The following is an 18,316-nucleotide window of genomic DNA, read 5'->3' on the forward strand; positions in this document are numbered from 1 at the left end:
CTCTGCGCTGGAACATGTTTCACAGGTCCACACTTTGCACTTGCAGCACTGAATCCAGCCTTCCTTCGATGCTGAAAGAGCGTACATCTCGCTGCAGAAAATGCTCTTCCACAGAGGAATAATCTGCAGTGTTATCTATCTTAGGTGTCGAAATCTTCTTGCTTTTGTGTTCTATTGCCCTATTTTTTGTTTTATGCTCTTTGTTTCTTTTTTATCTCCAATTATCCCATTTTCTATTATACTTTTTGCTGATGTAGGACAACATTCTTTTCGCTCCTGTCTGTTCTTTTTCTCTCTTTTTCTATTCTTCTCCTTCCAGGGCTAACTTATACGAAGAGATGGTTAACATTGCGCTTTTCCTCTTCTATGATTCATCTGCTTTTCACTTCGTTCAAATACGTGTGGAGCAGACATCAGTAAATTTGGAGAAACTGCAAAACAAGATTCTTAAGAAGTTGACGCCTGTGGCTGCGTTAGTTGGTTTATCTAACTAGGGCTGTGGGTCTTTTGAACAGTGGACGTTACATTTCAGATTTTTTACGACCCGCGGCTCTACCCTTCATTCGATCCCTGCGAAACCCTACACTTCAGCAGGATAATGCACGACCGCATGTTGCAGGTCGTGTACGGGCCTTTCTGGATAATGAAAATGTTCGACTGCCGCCCTGGCTCGCACATTTCTCCAGATCTCTCACCAATTGAAAACGTCTGGTCAATGGTGGCTGAGAAACTGGCTCGTCACAATACGCCAGTCACTACTCTTGATGAAGTGTGGTATCGTGTTGAAGCTGCATAGGCAGCTGTACCTGTACACGCCACCCAAGCTCTGTTTGACTCAATGCCCAGGTGTATCAAGGCCGTTATTACGGCCAGAGGTGGTTGTTCTGGGTACACTGCGTGAAAATGTAATCACATGTCAGTTCTAGTATAATATATTTGTCCAATGAATAGCCGTTTATCATCTGCATTTTTTCTTGGTGTAGCAATTTTAATGGCCAGTAGTGTAAATCATTTTATGAACGTGCGTCCCTCGGCGGCCATGACACTGCTTCGAACAATGGGCTGTAGAAACAGTCGTAACGCACGGATTAAAAAGACATTCTACACACATATACCTTTCGAAAAATGCAGTAAAGAAATCGAATTTTCGACCATTTTGAATGAAAACCTGGTCTTAATTACCTGACGGTCATTAAGACGAGAAGGATATCCGGCAAAAGTTGAAATGAGAAAAAAGCTTGCCAAGTAATGAAAACAGCAGACTCAGAACGACTGGGTGAACGCTAGGAATAACCGAGCGTAAACACTCATGACTATGCCGGCCAAAGAATGACAGCCGGTCCTGCGTGATTACATATTACACTGCAGCAACAGGAAGAACCGGCGTCGGCAGAGACGAAACCAATTTGACGGACAGCGGGCAGGCGAACCAGCTGTTGTTTACTGTCGGTGGCGCGCGGCTATATTTGGAGCGCGCAACGGGACTCGACGCCAGGACCTGTGCCGTGGCGAGGCCGCTCTGAGCCGTGAGCGGGTGGGCGTCCTTGGCGGAGGCGGCGGCGGCGGTGGCGGTGGCGGCGGCAGCTGTCCGGCTGAGCGTCCAGCGCTGTGGCCTAGGCCGGCATCTGCTCCTACTCGCTGACGCACCAGACCCCAGCCCTCCAAGGGAACCAACTCTGGCCGCTTACGAGGGGAAGCACAGAAGGGTACAATGTCATTAAAGGTCTGCTCATAACCGAAACGCATTCGAGGTGTTGCTATAAAGGGACCAATGCTTTCACAGAGTAGAGGAGAGTTGTCCAAAACCGAGTAGGCGGGTCAAACCGGGTATGCACTTATTTCTGTGACCGCTGCTGCTATCTCGCGAATAAAATCAGAACTCTTAGAGAAGGCCATCTAGTGGTGTACGAGTTGAGTTTGGTGAGCGTAGCAAGTGTAGTTTCGTTGTGATGGTGTTTCGAAGATTTCGGTCTGAATTTCTTTAATTCTATGCTCGACTATGTTGTAAAAATAATCCTGTTGTATTTCAGTTTTTAATTCAGTAAGTATGCGTACTTGTTTAGTGTTATTGACACACACATTTTAATGTTAAAGCGAATCTCTCTCACTGTTTGTATTTGGCTTACAAATACCATCGTTCCTTTTCCTGGCGCCAAGGGACAAAACCGGGCATTGCGAAGAGAGATAAATTCGGGCAATACCCGGTTTTACCATACCATTTAAAATCTTTCTGAGTTAAAACGTCCGCAAACTGCATTTCTGTTGTGCTGTAAACTATGTACACGCGATCTCTGGCTGCATTTAGGTTATTGTAGAAGCTGTAAATACATAATTTCTATATATATTCCCGTATACCGAGGAGCTACCAGAAAAAACTGAAGCGAGTGCGGAATGACGAGTTCGTGTAACTGTAGAGATACTCATGAGCGCATTATGTGAATTTATGTCTTCCATGTATGTTTTCCCGCGGAAAAGAGAGAAACAATTAATTGTGGATGAATCTATTCGTTGTTCTTTTGCTTACTATCGTGAAAGTGTGTGGATCAACAAAGACAGTTTCTTTTATTGGTTCCAGAAGCTTATTGAGTTTTCGGAAACCAAGCCAGTATTTTTCATTTTAGATGGACAAAGGTCCCAAAAAATATTCGAAATTTGTGGTAAGGTCTTACGGGAGCAAACTACTGAGGTCATCGGTCCCTAAGCGTACACACTACTTAAGTAACTTAAACTAACCAACGCTAACGACGAACTCTGACACCCATGCCCCAGGAAGAACTCGAACCTCCGACGGGGGCGACATAGGTCCCACGCCAAAAGATTAAAACTTATCAACTTGGCTCGAGAACTACTCGTATGCTTACCTCCTATCCCGATTCATCGCCTTCAGCCATTGGACGTATCCTTCGTGAGTCCTTTAAGCAAATTTAATGAGAAAGAGGCGATAGGGTGGTTACTAGCACATCCTGGAAGCGGTGTTACAATTTACCAAGTCGGGAAGTTCTTCAGAGATGTATTTACCAGAGCCGGCCGCGGTGGTCTAGCGGTTCTAGGCGCTCAGTCCGGAACCGCGCGACTGCTACGGTCGCAGGTTCAAATCCTGCCTCGGGCATGGATGTGTGTGATGTCCTCAGGTTAGTTAGGTTTAAGTAGTTCTAAGTTCTAGGGGACTGATGACCATAGATGTTTAGTCCCATAGTGCTCAGAGCCATTTTTTTGTATTTACCAGAGCAGCTGTTGTGCAGACAGCCATAAAGGGTTGGAAAAGAGTGAAATCAACCCATTCAACAGGAAAATCTTTGCTGATCACCTTTATGCCCCGTCAGATGCCACCGATAGGCCTATGCCATCTCCTGAAGTTGCACTGAAGTAAATCGACAATCCGTCTCTTAATGAACCAGGTGGTCATAACGTGTTGTGTGAGAAAACGAAAACTCTGCAGTTCCTGAAACATCAAAAGACCCACAGCCCTAGTTAGATAAACCAACTAACGCAGCCACAGGCGTCAACTTCTTAAGAATCTTGTTTTGCAGTTTCTCCAAATTTACTGATGTCTGCTCCACACGTATTTGAACAAGAGGTGACCGAGACGTGTAACCAATGGCACCCCATACCACCAAGCCGGGTGATACGCCAGTATGGCGATGACGAATACACGCTTCCAATGTGCGTTCACCTCGATGTCGCCAAACACGTTTTGCCATCCGTGCACCCAGATTCGTCGCTGAGTACACCACCGCAGGCGCTCCTGTCTGTGATGCAGTGTCAAGGGTAACCGCAGCCATGGTCTCCGAGCTGATAGGCCATGCTGCTGCAAACGTCGTCGAACTGTTCGTGCAGATGGTTGTTGTCTTGCAAACGACCCCATCTGTTGACTCTGGGATCGAGACGTGGCTGCACGATCCGTTACAGTCATGCGGATAAGATGCCTGTCATCTCCACTGCAGTGATACGAGGCCGTTGGAATTCAGCACGGCGTTCCGTATTACCCACCTGAACCCACCGATTCCATATTCTGCTAACAGTCATTGGATCTCGATCAACGCGAGCAGCAGTGTCGCGATACGATAAACCGCAATCGCGATAGGCTACAATCCGACCTTTATCAAAGTCGGAAACTTGATGGTACGCATTTCTCCTCCTTACGCCAGGCATCACAACAACGTTTCACCAGGCAACGCCGGTCGACTGGTGTTTTGTGTATGAGAAATCGGTTGGAAACTTTCCTCATGTCAGCACGTTGTAGGTGTCGCCACCGGCGCCAACCTTGTGTGAATGCTCTGAAAAGCTAATCATTTGCATATCACAGCATGTTCTTCCTGTCGGTTAAATTTCGCGTCTGTAGCACCTCATCTTCGTGGTGTAGCAATTTTAAAGGCCAGTAGTGTATATTGCGGTATGCATGCAAATTTATTCGCCGGAAAAGCTGACGAACGATGTATGCAGGCTGCCAAACGCAGCATATCCAGCTCAGCCAAATCGGCCATTCTCGCCAAGAAGAACGAGGAAATTGCTCTCCAGGAACAATTCGAATTAGAGGAAGGGTTGATATACGGCCTGGAAATGCAGATAAAACGAAAGTAACAACAACAGTTTGTTTTGGTGCAATTTTGGCCGAAATCGGTGCAAAATTATTTTTGGTCCGCCAAATTGCATTAGCCATTTCGAGTTTTGAAAGCTTCAGATTCGTGTTTAGTGGCATCATAAGTTAATAATAACATGTAGTTTTTATGCAAATTGAACTAATAGTACGTTGAGAAGTTTTCGCTTAACTTTAAACAGGCTCTTCAAGGGAAACGATTTTTCAAAATGGTTCAAATGGCTCTGAGCACTATGGGACTTAACAGCTGTGGTCATCAGTCCCCTAGAACTTAGAACTACTTAAACCTAACTAACCTAAGGACATCACACAACACCCAGTCATCACGAGGCAGAGAAAATCCCTGACCCCGCCGGGAATCGAACCCGGGAACCCGGGCGCGGGAAGCGAGAACGCTACCGCACGACCACGAGCTGCGGACAATGATTCTTCAAAACTGCGTTGAGCATAAAATAAAAACAGTTCAACCTACTAACTGCTTTTGACCATAGAAAAGTAAAAACTTATCTTGGGAGCCTATACTTATAATATGGAAATTTGTTAATATTAACTGTTTTTTGTAAAGTCATAAAAAGTGAAAAAAACGAAAACAAAAATCGAACTCGGAGTTCAAGGAAGCACCATATCGTTAATTTTAAGATTATTTCATTGTGCTTGGGTACAAGCTCCCATAAATTTAAAGGTATCGACTGATGTTATCCACTTTTGATTTGAGATAACTCCTGAGGGGCTACACTGCACGCAGTCTGCGTTCTTAAGATACGCAGCCCCTTGATCAAACAATAATTACGAGTCCCATTTAGTTTTTTTTGTTTTTTTCTATTAAAAATCTAAAACAAAATTCAAAGTATGATTAATCATAATCTTCAAACAGGCCTTCGTATGTCTTTTCATTGGCTCAAAAAATTTCCAAACTTTGTCTATTGTTTGCTCATTTGAATGAGAATCTGGCGTTAAGGGAGGGAAGTTGAGTAAACTGTATGTCTGTCAGTCGTGCAAGCTTTTTTATGTGTTATCTTATTTTAACTGTTTGTATTTCTTATACTAGCTTTTTACTTGCCGCTTCGCCCGCATACGCAAACCCCCCAGCCATATGAATGCTAGGGATGTCTTACTGGCACTGTATGTTTTTCCAGAAAGGAAATGATAATGAAAGTTGCTACCTGGAAACTGTGTGCAGTCAAACCTCACGCTAGCATTGTGGGAGCATTCCGATAACAGTGACCGAGCCGTTCTAGATACTTCAGTCTGGAACCGCTACGGTCGCCGGTTCGAATCCTGCCTCTGGCATGGATGTGTGTGATGTCCTTAGGTTAGTTAGGTTTAAGTAGTTCTAAGTTCTAGGAGACTGATGACCTCAGATGTTTCGGTAGGTGGTCATAATGTTCTGGTTGGTCAGTGTATATCTAAATTAACAATGAAATGTTCTTTTTATATCCTGTAAGAATTGTTTGAATAGCTGCGGAGAGTGATTTGAATATTTGTGCGGGTCTATAAGTACCATCTAGACAGAACAGAACAGTATACAGGGTGAGTCACCTAACGTTACCGCTGGATATATTTCGTAAACCACAACAAACACTGACGAACCGATTCCACAGACCGAACGTGAGGAGAGGGGCTAGTGTAATTGGTTAATACAAACCATAAAAAAATGCACGAAAGTATGTTTTTTAACAGGAACCTACGTTTTTTTAAATGGAACCCCGTTAGTTTTGTTAGCACATCTGAACATATAAACAAATACGTAATCAGTGCCGTTTGTTGCATTGTAAAATGTTAATTACATCCGGAGATATTGTAACCTAAAGTTGATCCTTGAGTACCACTCCTCCGCTGTTCGATCGTGTGTATCGGAGAGCACCGAATTACGTAGGGATCCAAAGGGAACGGTGATGGACCTTAGGTACAGAAGAGACTGGAACAGCACATTACGTCCACATGCTGACACCTTTTTATTGGTCTTTTTCACTGACATACATGTACATTACCATGAGGGGTGAGGTACACGTACACACGTCGTTTCCGTTTTCAATTACGGAGTGGAATACAGTGTGTCCAGGCATGTCAGGCCAATAGATGTTCAATGTGGTGGCCATCATTTGCTGCACACAATTGCAATCTCTGGCGTAATGAATGTCTTACACGCCGCAGTACATCTGGTGTAATGTCGCCGCAGGCTGCCACAATACGTTGTTTCATATCCTCTGGGGTTGTAGGCACATCACGGTACACATTCTCCTTTAACGTACCCCACAGAAAGAAGTCCAGAGGTGTAAGATCAGGAGAACGGGCTGGCCAATTTATGCGTCCTCCACATTCTATGAAATGCCCGTCGAACATCCTGTCAAGGGTCAGCCTAGTGTTAATTGCGGAATGTGCAGGTGCACCATCATGCTGATACCACATACGTCGACGCGTTTCCAGTGGGACATTTTCGAGCAACGTTGGCAGATCATTCTGTAGAAACGCGATGTATATTGCAGCTGTCGGAGGTTTCAAGTGTCAACTTTAGGTTACAATATCTCCGGATGTAATTAACATTTTACAATGCAACAAACGGCACTGATTACGTATTTGTTTGTATGTTCAGATGTGCTAACAAAACTAACGGTGTTCCATTTAAAAAACGTAGGTTTGTGTTAAAAAACATACTTCCGTGCATTTTTGTATCGCTTGTATTAAACAATTACACTAGCCCCTCTCCTCACGTTCGGTCTGTGGAATCGGTTCGTCAGTATTTGATGTGGTTTACGAAATATATCCAGCGGTAACGTTAGGTGACTCACCCTGTATAAGAAGCACAGTTGGATATTACAAACCGTACCTATAGAAGGTAGACTAGTATTCAGACACATATGTGTAGAAGGTACATAGTGACATATATTTAGAGGGTGAGCGCTCCATATTCTTGAGAGCCGCACGTGGGGATAGTTAATTGAGCGTTTGTCGTCCCTGGCATTCTAAGTACCAAGATCATTAGATTAGAAACGCAGGGAGCTATATCTTGAAGTTGGGACTGCAGACGAACTGGTACAGTATTTTATATGTTGCTATATTGTTGGATGTTAACAAGGTTTGGAGAATGCTTGAGAACTGATGACCAAAGGCACGAAGATTACTTGCAAGGACGTCGTATTCCGCGGACACTGTAGGTATATGTGATTTGGGTCTTCTTCCTCTCCGCAAGCATGCAGGAGCTGTTTGTTGATGACGTCCAAGTTGCCGTGTTGCTTGATTTCCAGAAGGCGTTTGTCACAATTACGCACTGTTGTTTAATGATAAAATACTAGCATACTAAATATCAGACCAACTGTGAGACTGGAGAGTTTCTAGCAGACAGGACACATCGTGGCATTCGTATCTTCGCAAATTTCGCGAGACTTTTCTCCTAACGGGCGTGTGCTATGTATGTTGTTCGGTATCCTGGACGACATCATCCAAGTGTCCGGACCGTTAGCTGGATAGTTGCGTTATTTAAGGAAGCAGAAAGTGTTCAGCCACATGTGAAACGTCAACCACGACCTGCAACAAATGATGATACCCAAGTAGGTGTTTTAGCTGCTGTCGCGGCTAATCCGCACATCAGTAGCAGACAAATTGCGCGAGAATCGGGAATCTCAAAAACGTCGGTGTTGACAATGCTACATCAACATCGATTGCACCCGTGCCCTATGTCTATTCACCAGGAATTGCATGGCGACGATTTTGAACGTCGTGTACAGTTCTGCCACTGGGCACTAGAGAAATTACGGGACGATGACAGATTTTTTGCACGCGTTCTATTTAGCAACGAAACGTCATTCACCAACAACGGTAACGTAAACCGGCATAATATGCCCTATTGGGCAACGGAAAATCCACGATGGCTGCGACAATTGGAACATCAGCGACCTTGGCAGGTTAATGTATGGTGCGGGAATATGGGAGGAAGAATAATTGCCGGCCGGAGTGGCCGAGCGGTTTTAGGCGCTACAGTCTGGAACCGCGCGACCGCTACGGTCGCAGGTTCGAATCCTGCCTCGGGCATGGATGTGTGTGATGGCCTTAGGTTAGTTAGGTTTAAGTAGTTCTAAGTTCCAGGGGACTGATGACCTCAGAAGTTAAGTCCCATAGTGCTCAGAGCCATTTGAACCATTTGAAGGATAATTGGCCCCCATTTTATCGATGGCAATCTAAATGGTGCAGTGTATGCTGATTTCCTACGAAATATTCTACCGATGTTACTACAAGATGTTTCACTGCTTGAGAGAATGGCGATTTACTTCCAACATGATGGATGTCCGGCACATAGTTCGCGTGCGGTTGAAGCGGTATTGAATAGCATATTTCATGACGGGTGGATTGGTCGTCGAAGCACCATACCAATAGCCTGCACGTTCACCGGATCTGACGTCCCCGGATTTCTTTCTATGGGGAGAGTTGAAGGATATTTGCTATCGTGATCCACCGACAACGCCTGACAACATCCGTCAGCGCATTGTCAATGCATGTGCGAACATTACGGAAGGCGGACTACTCGCTGTTGAGAGGAATGTCGTTACACGTTTTGCTAAATGCATTGAAGTTGACGGACATCATTTTGAGCATTTATTGTATTAATGTGGTATTTACAGATAATCACGCTGTAACAGCATGCGTTCTCAGAAATGATAAGTTCACAAAGGTACATGTACGACATTGGAACAACCGAAATAAAATGTTCAAAAGTACCTACCTACTGTATTTTAATTTAAAAAATCTTCCTGTTACCAACTGTTCGTGTAAAATTGTGAGCCATATGTTTGTGACTATTCAAAAAATGGTTCAAATGGTTCTGAGCACTATGGGACTTAACATCTGCGGTCATCAGTCCCCTAGAACTTAGAACTACTTAAACCTAACTAACCTAAGGACATCACACACATCCATGCCCGAGGCAGGATTCGAACCTGCGACCGTAGCAGTCGCGCGGTTCTGGACTGCGCGCCTAGAACCGCTAGACCACCGCGGCCGGCTTGTGACTATTACAGCGCCACCTATCACAAAGCGAAAAAAGTGGTCCAACTAAAACATTCATATTTCTTTACGTACTACACGAATATGTAATAAAAATGGGGGTTCCTATTTTTAAAAAAACGCAGTTGATATCCGTTTGACCTATGGCAGCGCCATCTAGCGGGCCAACCATAGCGCCATCTGGTTTCCCCCTTTAAGCTAGAGGAGTTTCGTTCTTTGTAGTTTTTTCGTTTGATGCTTATTTCGTGAGATATTTGGCGTGGTCACTATCAATGGACCACCCTGCATACGGAGAAGTCAAATCGCTAGGGAATTATAGCGAAATGCAGAAAGATCTGCAGGGGTTCGAGGCTCGGAGGAGTGAATGGTAGCGCACTCTAAACTTTTTTTAAAAAATGGAGCGTGCTGTGCATAAATAGACAGGGAGACGTATTACTGTATGATTACACTACTTCAGCAAATTCATTGGAAGCAGTCACATCCATTAAATATATCAAACTAATTGCAAATAAGGCAGGTGCCAGCGTGAGGATTCTCTGGAACAACCCTCAGAAGCGTAGTTCATGCACTAAGGAGGTAGCTTACAAAACACAATAAAGAAATATCGCCCAACTCTCTGGGATCTGTATCAGACAGGGTTGATAGCAACAGGGACGACCCAGGGAAGAACGGACGTTTCTTCACACATGCATTTCGCAAGCTGAAAGCGTCGCGGAGCTCCAATTCCAGTGGTAGACGAGAGGCTCAGGGCATCAGGCCGTGGTCTAGTGTTAAAATTCCAGGAGCGTACGTTCCTAAAAGAACATTCTACGTATAAGTCAGAGAGATTCGAGATCACACGGAGGCATACCAACAATACTGTTCTTTCCGCGAGCCATTCGCGACTGGGACGGGGAAAGGGAATAGTGACGGTGGTACACAAAATACTCTCCGTGCGCGGAGTAAAGACGCAAGTCTAGAAGCAGAGGTTACTGTTTATGAAGGCGTGACGGGATGCCTCGCGTAGGAGGAAAAGCGAGAGATAGATGACCGCACTGCAGGAACACTGTGCGACTGATGTACTTGCGCCCATCGTTCTTGTGCTGTTGCTTGCTGGCAATAAATTTCGCCGAGCACTTTGCATTATCGGGTGGACAACGGTCCGGCAGTGTGCCGTGTAATTCGGGCGGCCAGGCGCAGTTAAGTGACCTAATGCCATTATGGCCGCCTCTGGTTTTTCTCCCGTCGCGGCCCAAGGCCAGCCGGATCCAGTTGAGAGTTCTAGTTTCTGCCACTAGGTGACTCTCACGCGGGGCACTCGATTTCTTGTGCGAAAGCGCGACGCGACGCCAACAGCGGAATCTGAGAGCAGTCACGATGTGACATGGGTGTTACGTCGCTTGCTGATTTTATACGCTGACAAGACAAACAATAGACAGATGTCGTGCGCTCTTCGTATTTGCATGTTAGTGTCATTCATTATGACATACATGTGCTGCATGAGTTCTTGCCGTTATCGTAACATTTAGAAAGAGTAATACAGAAATAGCCACAACTTAAATAAACAAAGGCAATTGTTTTTGAAGTGAATGGATACAGAGCTAATTATAAACGTAGGTAAGTTCATGCTGTGGGCTGGAGAAGCAATAATAGTGTGGGGGCCTGTGCAGTAAACAGGAGACCCTGCAACCCTAGGAGGCCTATTGCCCCCCTCCCCCCCCCCCCCCCCCAACCCCAATGTAAAATTACCTTTCTGCAATTTGTCCTACTTAGATTCAGAAAATTTTATAAACTCTCAAGTAGGTTGATTAGAAACAAAGCTCAGCGAAACCGTCTGCCCATTCAGATTTATTACAAGAACTGTGAAACAGATCGTCACTAAACGGAAAGGCTGGATAATAATATTAGCTGAGAAACTATTTTAAGAGCCATAAAATGTGATGTAGATGATAACACAGAAACCCATCCTTAACAAGAGACGGGGAACTAAAATTGTTTGTCATCAGCAATATTATGATGGGTTCAATAATATTAAAAATCTGCTGTAAAATCAGTAAAATAATTTATCTACATTTCTTAGGTTCGCAAAGTCCTTAAGTGGGTGTATCATCTAGGCCTAATAATCAAACAGAAGGTGGCATCGTATTTCTGCAAACATTTCCAGGCTAAACACAATCAACATCCTACAACTACTACGAAGTTATTAAAAATAATTATCTCTTAGAAGTCAACAAAGTCAGTGCCCTCTTCGGACTTTCGATACAAATATAGGTAAGTGTCTCTTGAGAAAAATAATTAACATTTCGCTGGAATCGAAATAATTTCGAGATTTATTTATTAATTAACATTACAGAGTGACCCACCGCCTTAGTAAATATTGCGGGTCGTTTCGTCTTAAAAACTAATAACAAGCAGCAGAGACAGACATTTTACCTTTTTCCACAGCTTCTCTCAGTGCTGTTATTTTTCTCGTCTGTCACATAATTACATTGTCAATCACAAAAACATGTAATACATAAAGTACATTTTGGAAAAGAATAAGAAATTTCACTATATTCTTAAGAAGAAAATAGTAGGCGAAAGAAAAGATTTAGACAACAAAAGAGGTCTCTTTATCTAGCTATTTCAAGTGTGTGTGGGGTGGGGGGGGGGGGGTGGGGGGCTTCGGTAAACACTTGGAGCCTGTCTCATCTGAATTAGCAAACTCTTTTCCACTATGGTTACTACTGCACGATGTCTACCGTGAGGTTATCTCTTCGCGGTTCTTTTGTATGAGGTATGCGGGAGAGGAGCCTCGGAAGGATGACCTCGAACCTCATCTCGCCGAAGTGCACTATTTATCCATGTTGTGCGTCCGTGTTTGTCTGGTTAGGTCTTGTTATACTGCATCTGTACTTTTACGTACGATATTATAAGGTCCACATATTTTACAATTTGCGTTTTACACAAAAAAATGGCTCTCAGCTGAGACCTAACATCTGAGGTCATTGGTCCCTAGAACTTAGAACTACTTAAACCTAACTAACCTAAGGACATCACACACATCCATGCCCGAGGTAGGATTCGAACCTGCGACCGTAGCGGTCGCGTGGTTCCAGACTGAAGCGCGTAGAACCGCTCGGCCACACCGGCCGGTCGTTTTACACAGTTTATGGTACTTGATACACAGTTACGTGTTTGAAAATACCTATCCAAAGAACTAAAGAATTACTTGTTTTATTTTGTGCAAACAAGAAAATTCGTTGTTTGTTTCTAAATACTAAATTATTTTAAAAAATCCATGTATGTATTACTTGCGGTATTGTTTTAGTTGTGTGAGCTGCTACTATATCGTATATGTATCTGGATTTGGTGATTTCGAGGTATAGTTAAAGTGCCAATACTTCAAAAACTTAAGTGCAATTTATGTATGTCATATTTGGCAGAGAGTGTCCTTTCGGGGAGTTCGGCTTTCTGGCGCGAGTCTTTCTTTTTGATGCCACATTCGGCGACTTGGGCGTTGATGATGATGAAATGACGATGACAAGACAACACCCAGTCCCCGTCGGGAATCGAATAGTGACTCTCGCTGAGAACTCTGCTACAGAGGCGGACAAAACTCCACGGCTGGCGGAAAGAAATTTTACGTCCGCAGGTGAAGCACACTTACGTGAGTGTTACGTAATTCTCCCAGGCGACACATGAAAACTTTTCCGGAAGCGACTCGTAATTTATTATGAAGTGCGTTACGGAAGATTTTGCAAGGCTTCTCCCCACCATCAACAACGATGTGATATCAGCGACCTGAGGTTATACGTAGAGAATAAACCAAGCGTCAGTTTTTATAACCGTCGCGCACGTCATCAATGAATTTACTGTCAGCTACTCCCGAAGACTTTCTGAGTACGTGTACACTATGTCACAGAAATAATACGTTTTTTCTTGCGGAACATGCACTGTTAAAGCGCTGGAACAGAGAGACTGAAATCCCCGACTATCGTAATTTCCTTAAATCACGAAATGCAAGTGCTGGCCGGTTCTGTTGAAAAACAAAAAAGCAACTTTGTAAGAGGTGAGCCATTGCTGCCTATTCATTGAACACATTCAAGGATTCAGCATTTACCTTATAGCACGTGTGCAGTTCTCTTTCTCGCAGTTGCGCAAGGAACATTGAGCAGCTTACATACGGCTTGGTTTCATATTTTTCAACACCACAGATCACAAATAAAACCAATTTTCAGTATTATTTCATTATTTTTGTCCCATTGAAGATAATATTTGACCGGTACAAACTATCGTTATACGGACAGCTGCAGGGAATTTCACGGATTTTCGTCCTCCATGTTGCCACGTAATCGTGACTTATTAATTTTATAATCGACAAAAGCCTTTCATTCACATATGTTGATCAAAATGTTGTATCACAAAATCTTCAACTTAACTGCGAAATAACAACTGTGCACATCTGAAGAGACTGAAGTATCAGCCAACCAGTCGCAAACAAAGGTTTATTAGCCCTTGGCCTAGGTTTCAATATTTGTAAAAATATCTTCTTCAGCAGTAGTGCGCCTTGTTACATCACGTGATGGTACATTAGATTAGATGAAGCCGAGCGACTCTTGTCATATACAAAATTGATAAAACAATAATTATCCCAAGCCATGGCTTTAGATAACAACCAGATTACATTTATCATACTTCAGAATGAATGCTCACTAGTAAATTCCACCAGGAAGAGGCTCTTGTCAACATAAATATGTAATATGCGTCACAGAATAAAATATTTGCCTACGTTGCGTTTACATCATGCCAGAGACTCAATATTGTATATGACAAGAGTCGCTCGGCTTCATCTAATGGAATGTACCATCATGTGATGTAACAAGTCCTACTACATCTGAAGAAGATATTTTTACGAGTGGCGAAACCTAGGTCAAGGGCTAGTAAACCTTTGTTTGCAATTGGTTGGCTGATTTTTCGACTTATTCATATTGTATCACGTTTGCAATCTTACTATGGAGACGTGGAAACTAATCAAGAGGAAAACCAAGATGTACTATTGGACTGTTTTTAGCTAAAAGAATTTGTCTTTTAAACGTGAAATACAATGCATATCGATCAGTTCCATCAACGAACAACTTAAATTGGGAGGAACTCGTAGAAAATGTTGTGGGGAAGGCTAATCAAAGACTGCATTTTATTGGCAGGACACTTACAAAATGTAACAGATCTACTAAGGAGACTGCCTACACTACGCTTGTCCGTCCTCTTTTAGAATACTGCTGCGCGGTGTGGGATCCATACCAGATAGGGCTGACGGAATACATCGAAAAAGTTCAAAGAAGGGCAGCACGTTCTATATTATCTCGAAATATGGGAGAGAGTGTCACAGAAATGATACAGGATTTGGGCTGGACATCATTAAAAGAAAGGCGTTTTTCGCTGCGACGGAATCTTCTCACGAAATTCCAGTCTCCAACTTTCTCCTCCGAATGCGAAAATATTTTGTTGAAACCGTCCTACATAGGGAGAAACGATCACCACGATAAAATAAGGGAAATCAGAGCTCGCACGGAAAGTTACAGGTGTTCGTTCTTTCCGCGCGCTATAAGAGATTGGAATAATAGATAATTGTGAAGGTGGTTCGATGAACCCTCTGCCAGGCTCTTAAATGTGATTTGCAGAGTATCCATGTAGATGTAGATGTAGATGCCACGTCGAACCCTGCACTATGTCGGGCAAAAGAAGGTCCGACAGGGTATTAGGAGGTACCCCATGACTTTTGTCTCCTCAGTGTACACGGGTATTATGTAAATACATTCTTCAACAGGACCAGCTAGATATCAACTATGCCAACGGCCTTGCCGCATGGCTAACACCGGCTCCCGTCACATCACCGAAGTTCAGCGCCGTCGGGCTAGGGTAGCACTTCTATGGGTGGACGTTCGGGTCTGCTGAGCACTATTGGCAAGCAAGATGCGCTCAACCTTTTTAAGATAAACTGAATGGCTACTTAACTTAGAAGCAGGGACTTCGACTACGAAAGCTAACGAAGTCCGTTGGGGCAGTGTGCTGACAACATGCCCCTACGTGTCTGCATCCATGTGACGCCTATCGTAAAGGATGACACGGCGGTCGGTCGGCCGGCACAGCTGGGCCTTCCGAGGCCTGTTATACATCAACTATGGCCTCATTCTCCTGGAGTAAACCGTGCAATGAAAGCACATGTAAATGAGCTTTACGGAGTTGATTTAAACGCCACTCCTCATTAGCTGAAGCTGAATTGGTTTCGCCGAGTCACTATACCAGATTATGTGTCAGCCAGTGTCGTAACAGCGACCCAGCGCCTCGGAGTGCTCCGTTGTTTACGGCGCCCCTTTTCAGCCTTGTAAACAGCACAGCAGATAATGACATATAACGGCGCTACCCCTGCGGTATGCACTGAAAAACCACTTCTTGCGTCATTCACGGAGGCACCCATTGAACTGTTTTTTCCCCTGGAGGTTCATTATTTGTTTTTACGTGACGGGCGTCGTCATGAATGGACACCATCAAGACTTCATTAAGCAACTATGTCGCCGACGTGTCTGTCTGGCCCTTTCTTTTCCTCGGCTGTTGAGAAACCGGCCACACGTCGACCAAATGTGGCGCCTTACTAATTAATCGAACCTTGCTTTGTACTTGTACCGTCGGAACAATAGAGAACCGGTTCTGAAGATGCAGAGAGTTCAATAGGCGTTTTTTGTTTCGATTATTACTGGGGACGCTTGATTTGCGCACCGCTGTCGTTTGAGATCCAGTAACGTCTTGGCTCAGGATCATATTTTCATATGAATTAAGGAAAATCCCTAAACGACCTGGAGAATTAACACTGGTTTTAGCTTCACAATAATAGCAGGCTCGAATTACGTATCGGGCAGCGACAACATCTGTTGCTTATCGCCGGCCGGAGTGGCTGAGCGGTTCTGTACATTAAATAACTGTATTTTCAGCAGATATTTTCAAAAGTATTCACCTCGGTGTAACTGATCAATTAAAACAAGTGGTTAACAGCGGGTATTATGATAGGTTAAAACATCCATAAATATCTCTGTTCCGTAATAAAGACATAGTCACAAAATGTTTTATGGAAAGGTGCTGCTCGATGCAAATTACAAATAGTATTTTATTCTGGCGATAAAAGGAAAAAACTTTGAAATCCATTTAAACAAGAAAACAGAGAAACACAGAGGGAGGGGACGGCGTTTACCAGTGAATAATCCTGAGAAATTAGTAGATATTATGAAGGAGAATTTTCCCACTAGTGGATAGAAACTGCAACAAAAATTTAATAAAAGTGATGTGGCAGCTGCGAAAAAAATTAAACCGTACATATAATGATATTACCCGTCACAATCTGAAGACATTAGGACAACAGACAACAAGCATAAATGCAGTGCAAGTCTGTGACCGTTTCAATACTCCGTACTCAGTATAGAAATCTCCTTAACCAGAAAGTGCGTCTTTCAGCTTAGGTAACTTTTCAGAATATCTAAAACACACAAGACTCGCACCTTTCTCAAAGAAGGACAATGGAGAAGAAAATATAAAATATCAAGCCTGCCTGTCGGGTGTCATAAAGCATAATAAAATTCTCAAAAATAATGTAACAGACAGACTAATGAATTATCTGAATAAATGTAATATCACCAGCAAAGTAGACATGGAAAATAGGGGATAGTAGAGTTTACAAAAGCACTATTTCATCTGCTAGACAATGTTGCCTCTACCGCATCTAATTTTGAGAATCATCCAAGGCAACTGGAACTGCTCGCCAGGAAATTATACTAAAGAAACTAGTATCATATACTGAGTTTCCAACGAATTTTTAGTTGTTGTTATTATTGTTGTGGTCTTCAGTTGGGACTTTGGTTTGATGCAACTCTCTACGCTAGTCTATCCTATGCAAGCCTCTTCACCTATGCACAGACGCTGCTACCTATATGTATCCCGCGTCCGACCATCCTGATTTAGGTTTTCCGTGATTTCCCTAAATCAGTCCAGGCAAATGCCGGGATGGTTCCTCTGAAAGGGCGCGGCCGACTTCCTTCCCCATCCTTCCCTAATCCGATGAGACCGATGACCACGCAGTCTGGTCTCCTTCCCCAAACCAACCAACCAACCTATATGTATTTTAAGTGTCATAAATTTCGTTTTTCCGCAGTTCGTCTTAGTGCCTCTTTATTCGATCTACCCGTGTAATCTTCAGCATTTTTCTATAGCACCTCATTTAAAAAATGATCAGTGTGCATCAAATGTAAAGAAAAGAAACAGCATATATTTCGGATGAAAGATAGAAAGTTTCTGTGAAATTAAAGGTAAATGATAATTCCATAGACTGGAATACGATTTTTGGGATTGAATATTACTGTCAGTTGAAGTGGAATGAGGACACGAAAAGTATTATCCAAGAGAATGTCGTCCGTATGTTATGACCTGGGAGTCCTGTCATCGGTGTGTAGGTATAAAAACAGTGTACACGATTTACATGGGTTGGATAAAAAAATAGTGGCAACACTGTTATGATTCATAAGAGACTTTGTTGAGAGATGTTCGCCGCGTTACATGCCCTCAACATTATCGCCCAGCATCTCGATTAGCTTCCCCCACACAGACGGAAGATGTTGTACACCGCTAGCGCACCCACCTCTGTCGATGTCTCGCAAGGACCACGGTTGATGTCTTCTCTTGTGTTGTAGCGCGTGCCACAAAGCGGTGTCTTCA

General features: G+C 43.5%; 1 protein-coding gene across 1 annotated transcript in view; it reads right to left on the reverse strand.

Moving 5' to 3' along the window:
* Positions 1 to 1,357: 1,357 nt before the first annotated feature.
* LOC126260418 (uncharacterized) overlaps positions 1,358 to 18,316 on the reverse strand; it is a 133,116-nt gene continuing 116,157 nt past the window's right edge. Inside the window, exon 3 of the mRNA XM_049957747.1 lies at positions 1,358 to 1,683. Within this exon, the coding sequence (XP_049813704.1) occupies positions 1,358 to 1,683 (326 nt within the window). The remainder of the gene's footprint in view (positions 1,684 to 18,316) is intronic.

The sequence above is a fragment of the Schistocerca nitens genome, chromosome 5 (genome assembly GCF_023898315.1).
Source record: "Schistocerca nitens isolate TAMUIC-IGC-003100 chromosome 5, iqSchNite1.1, whole genome shotgun sequence".
In the NCBI taxonomy this organism is placed as follows: domain Eukaryota; kingdom Metazoa; phylum Arthropoda; class Insecta; order Orthoptera; family Acrididae; genus Schistocerca; species Schistocerca nitens.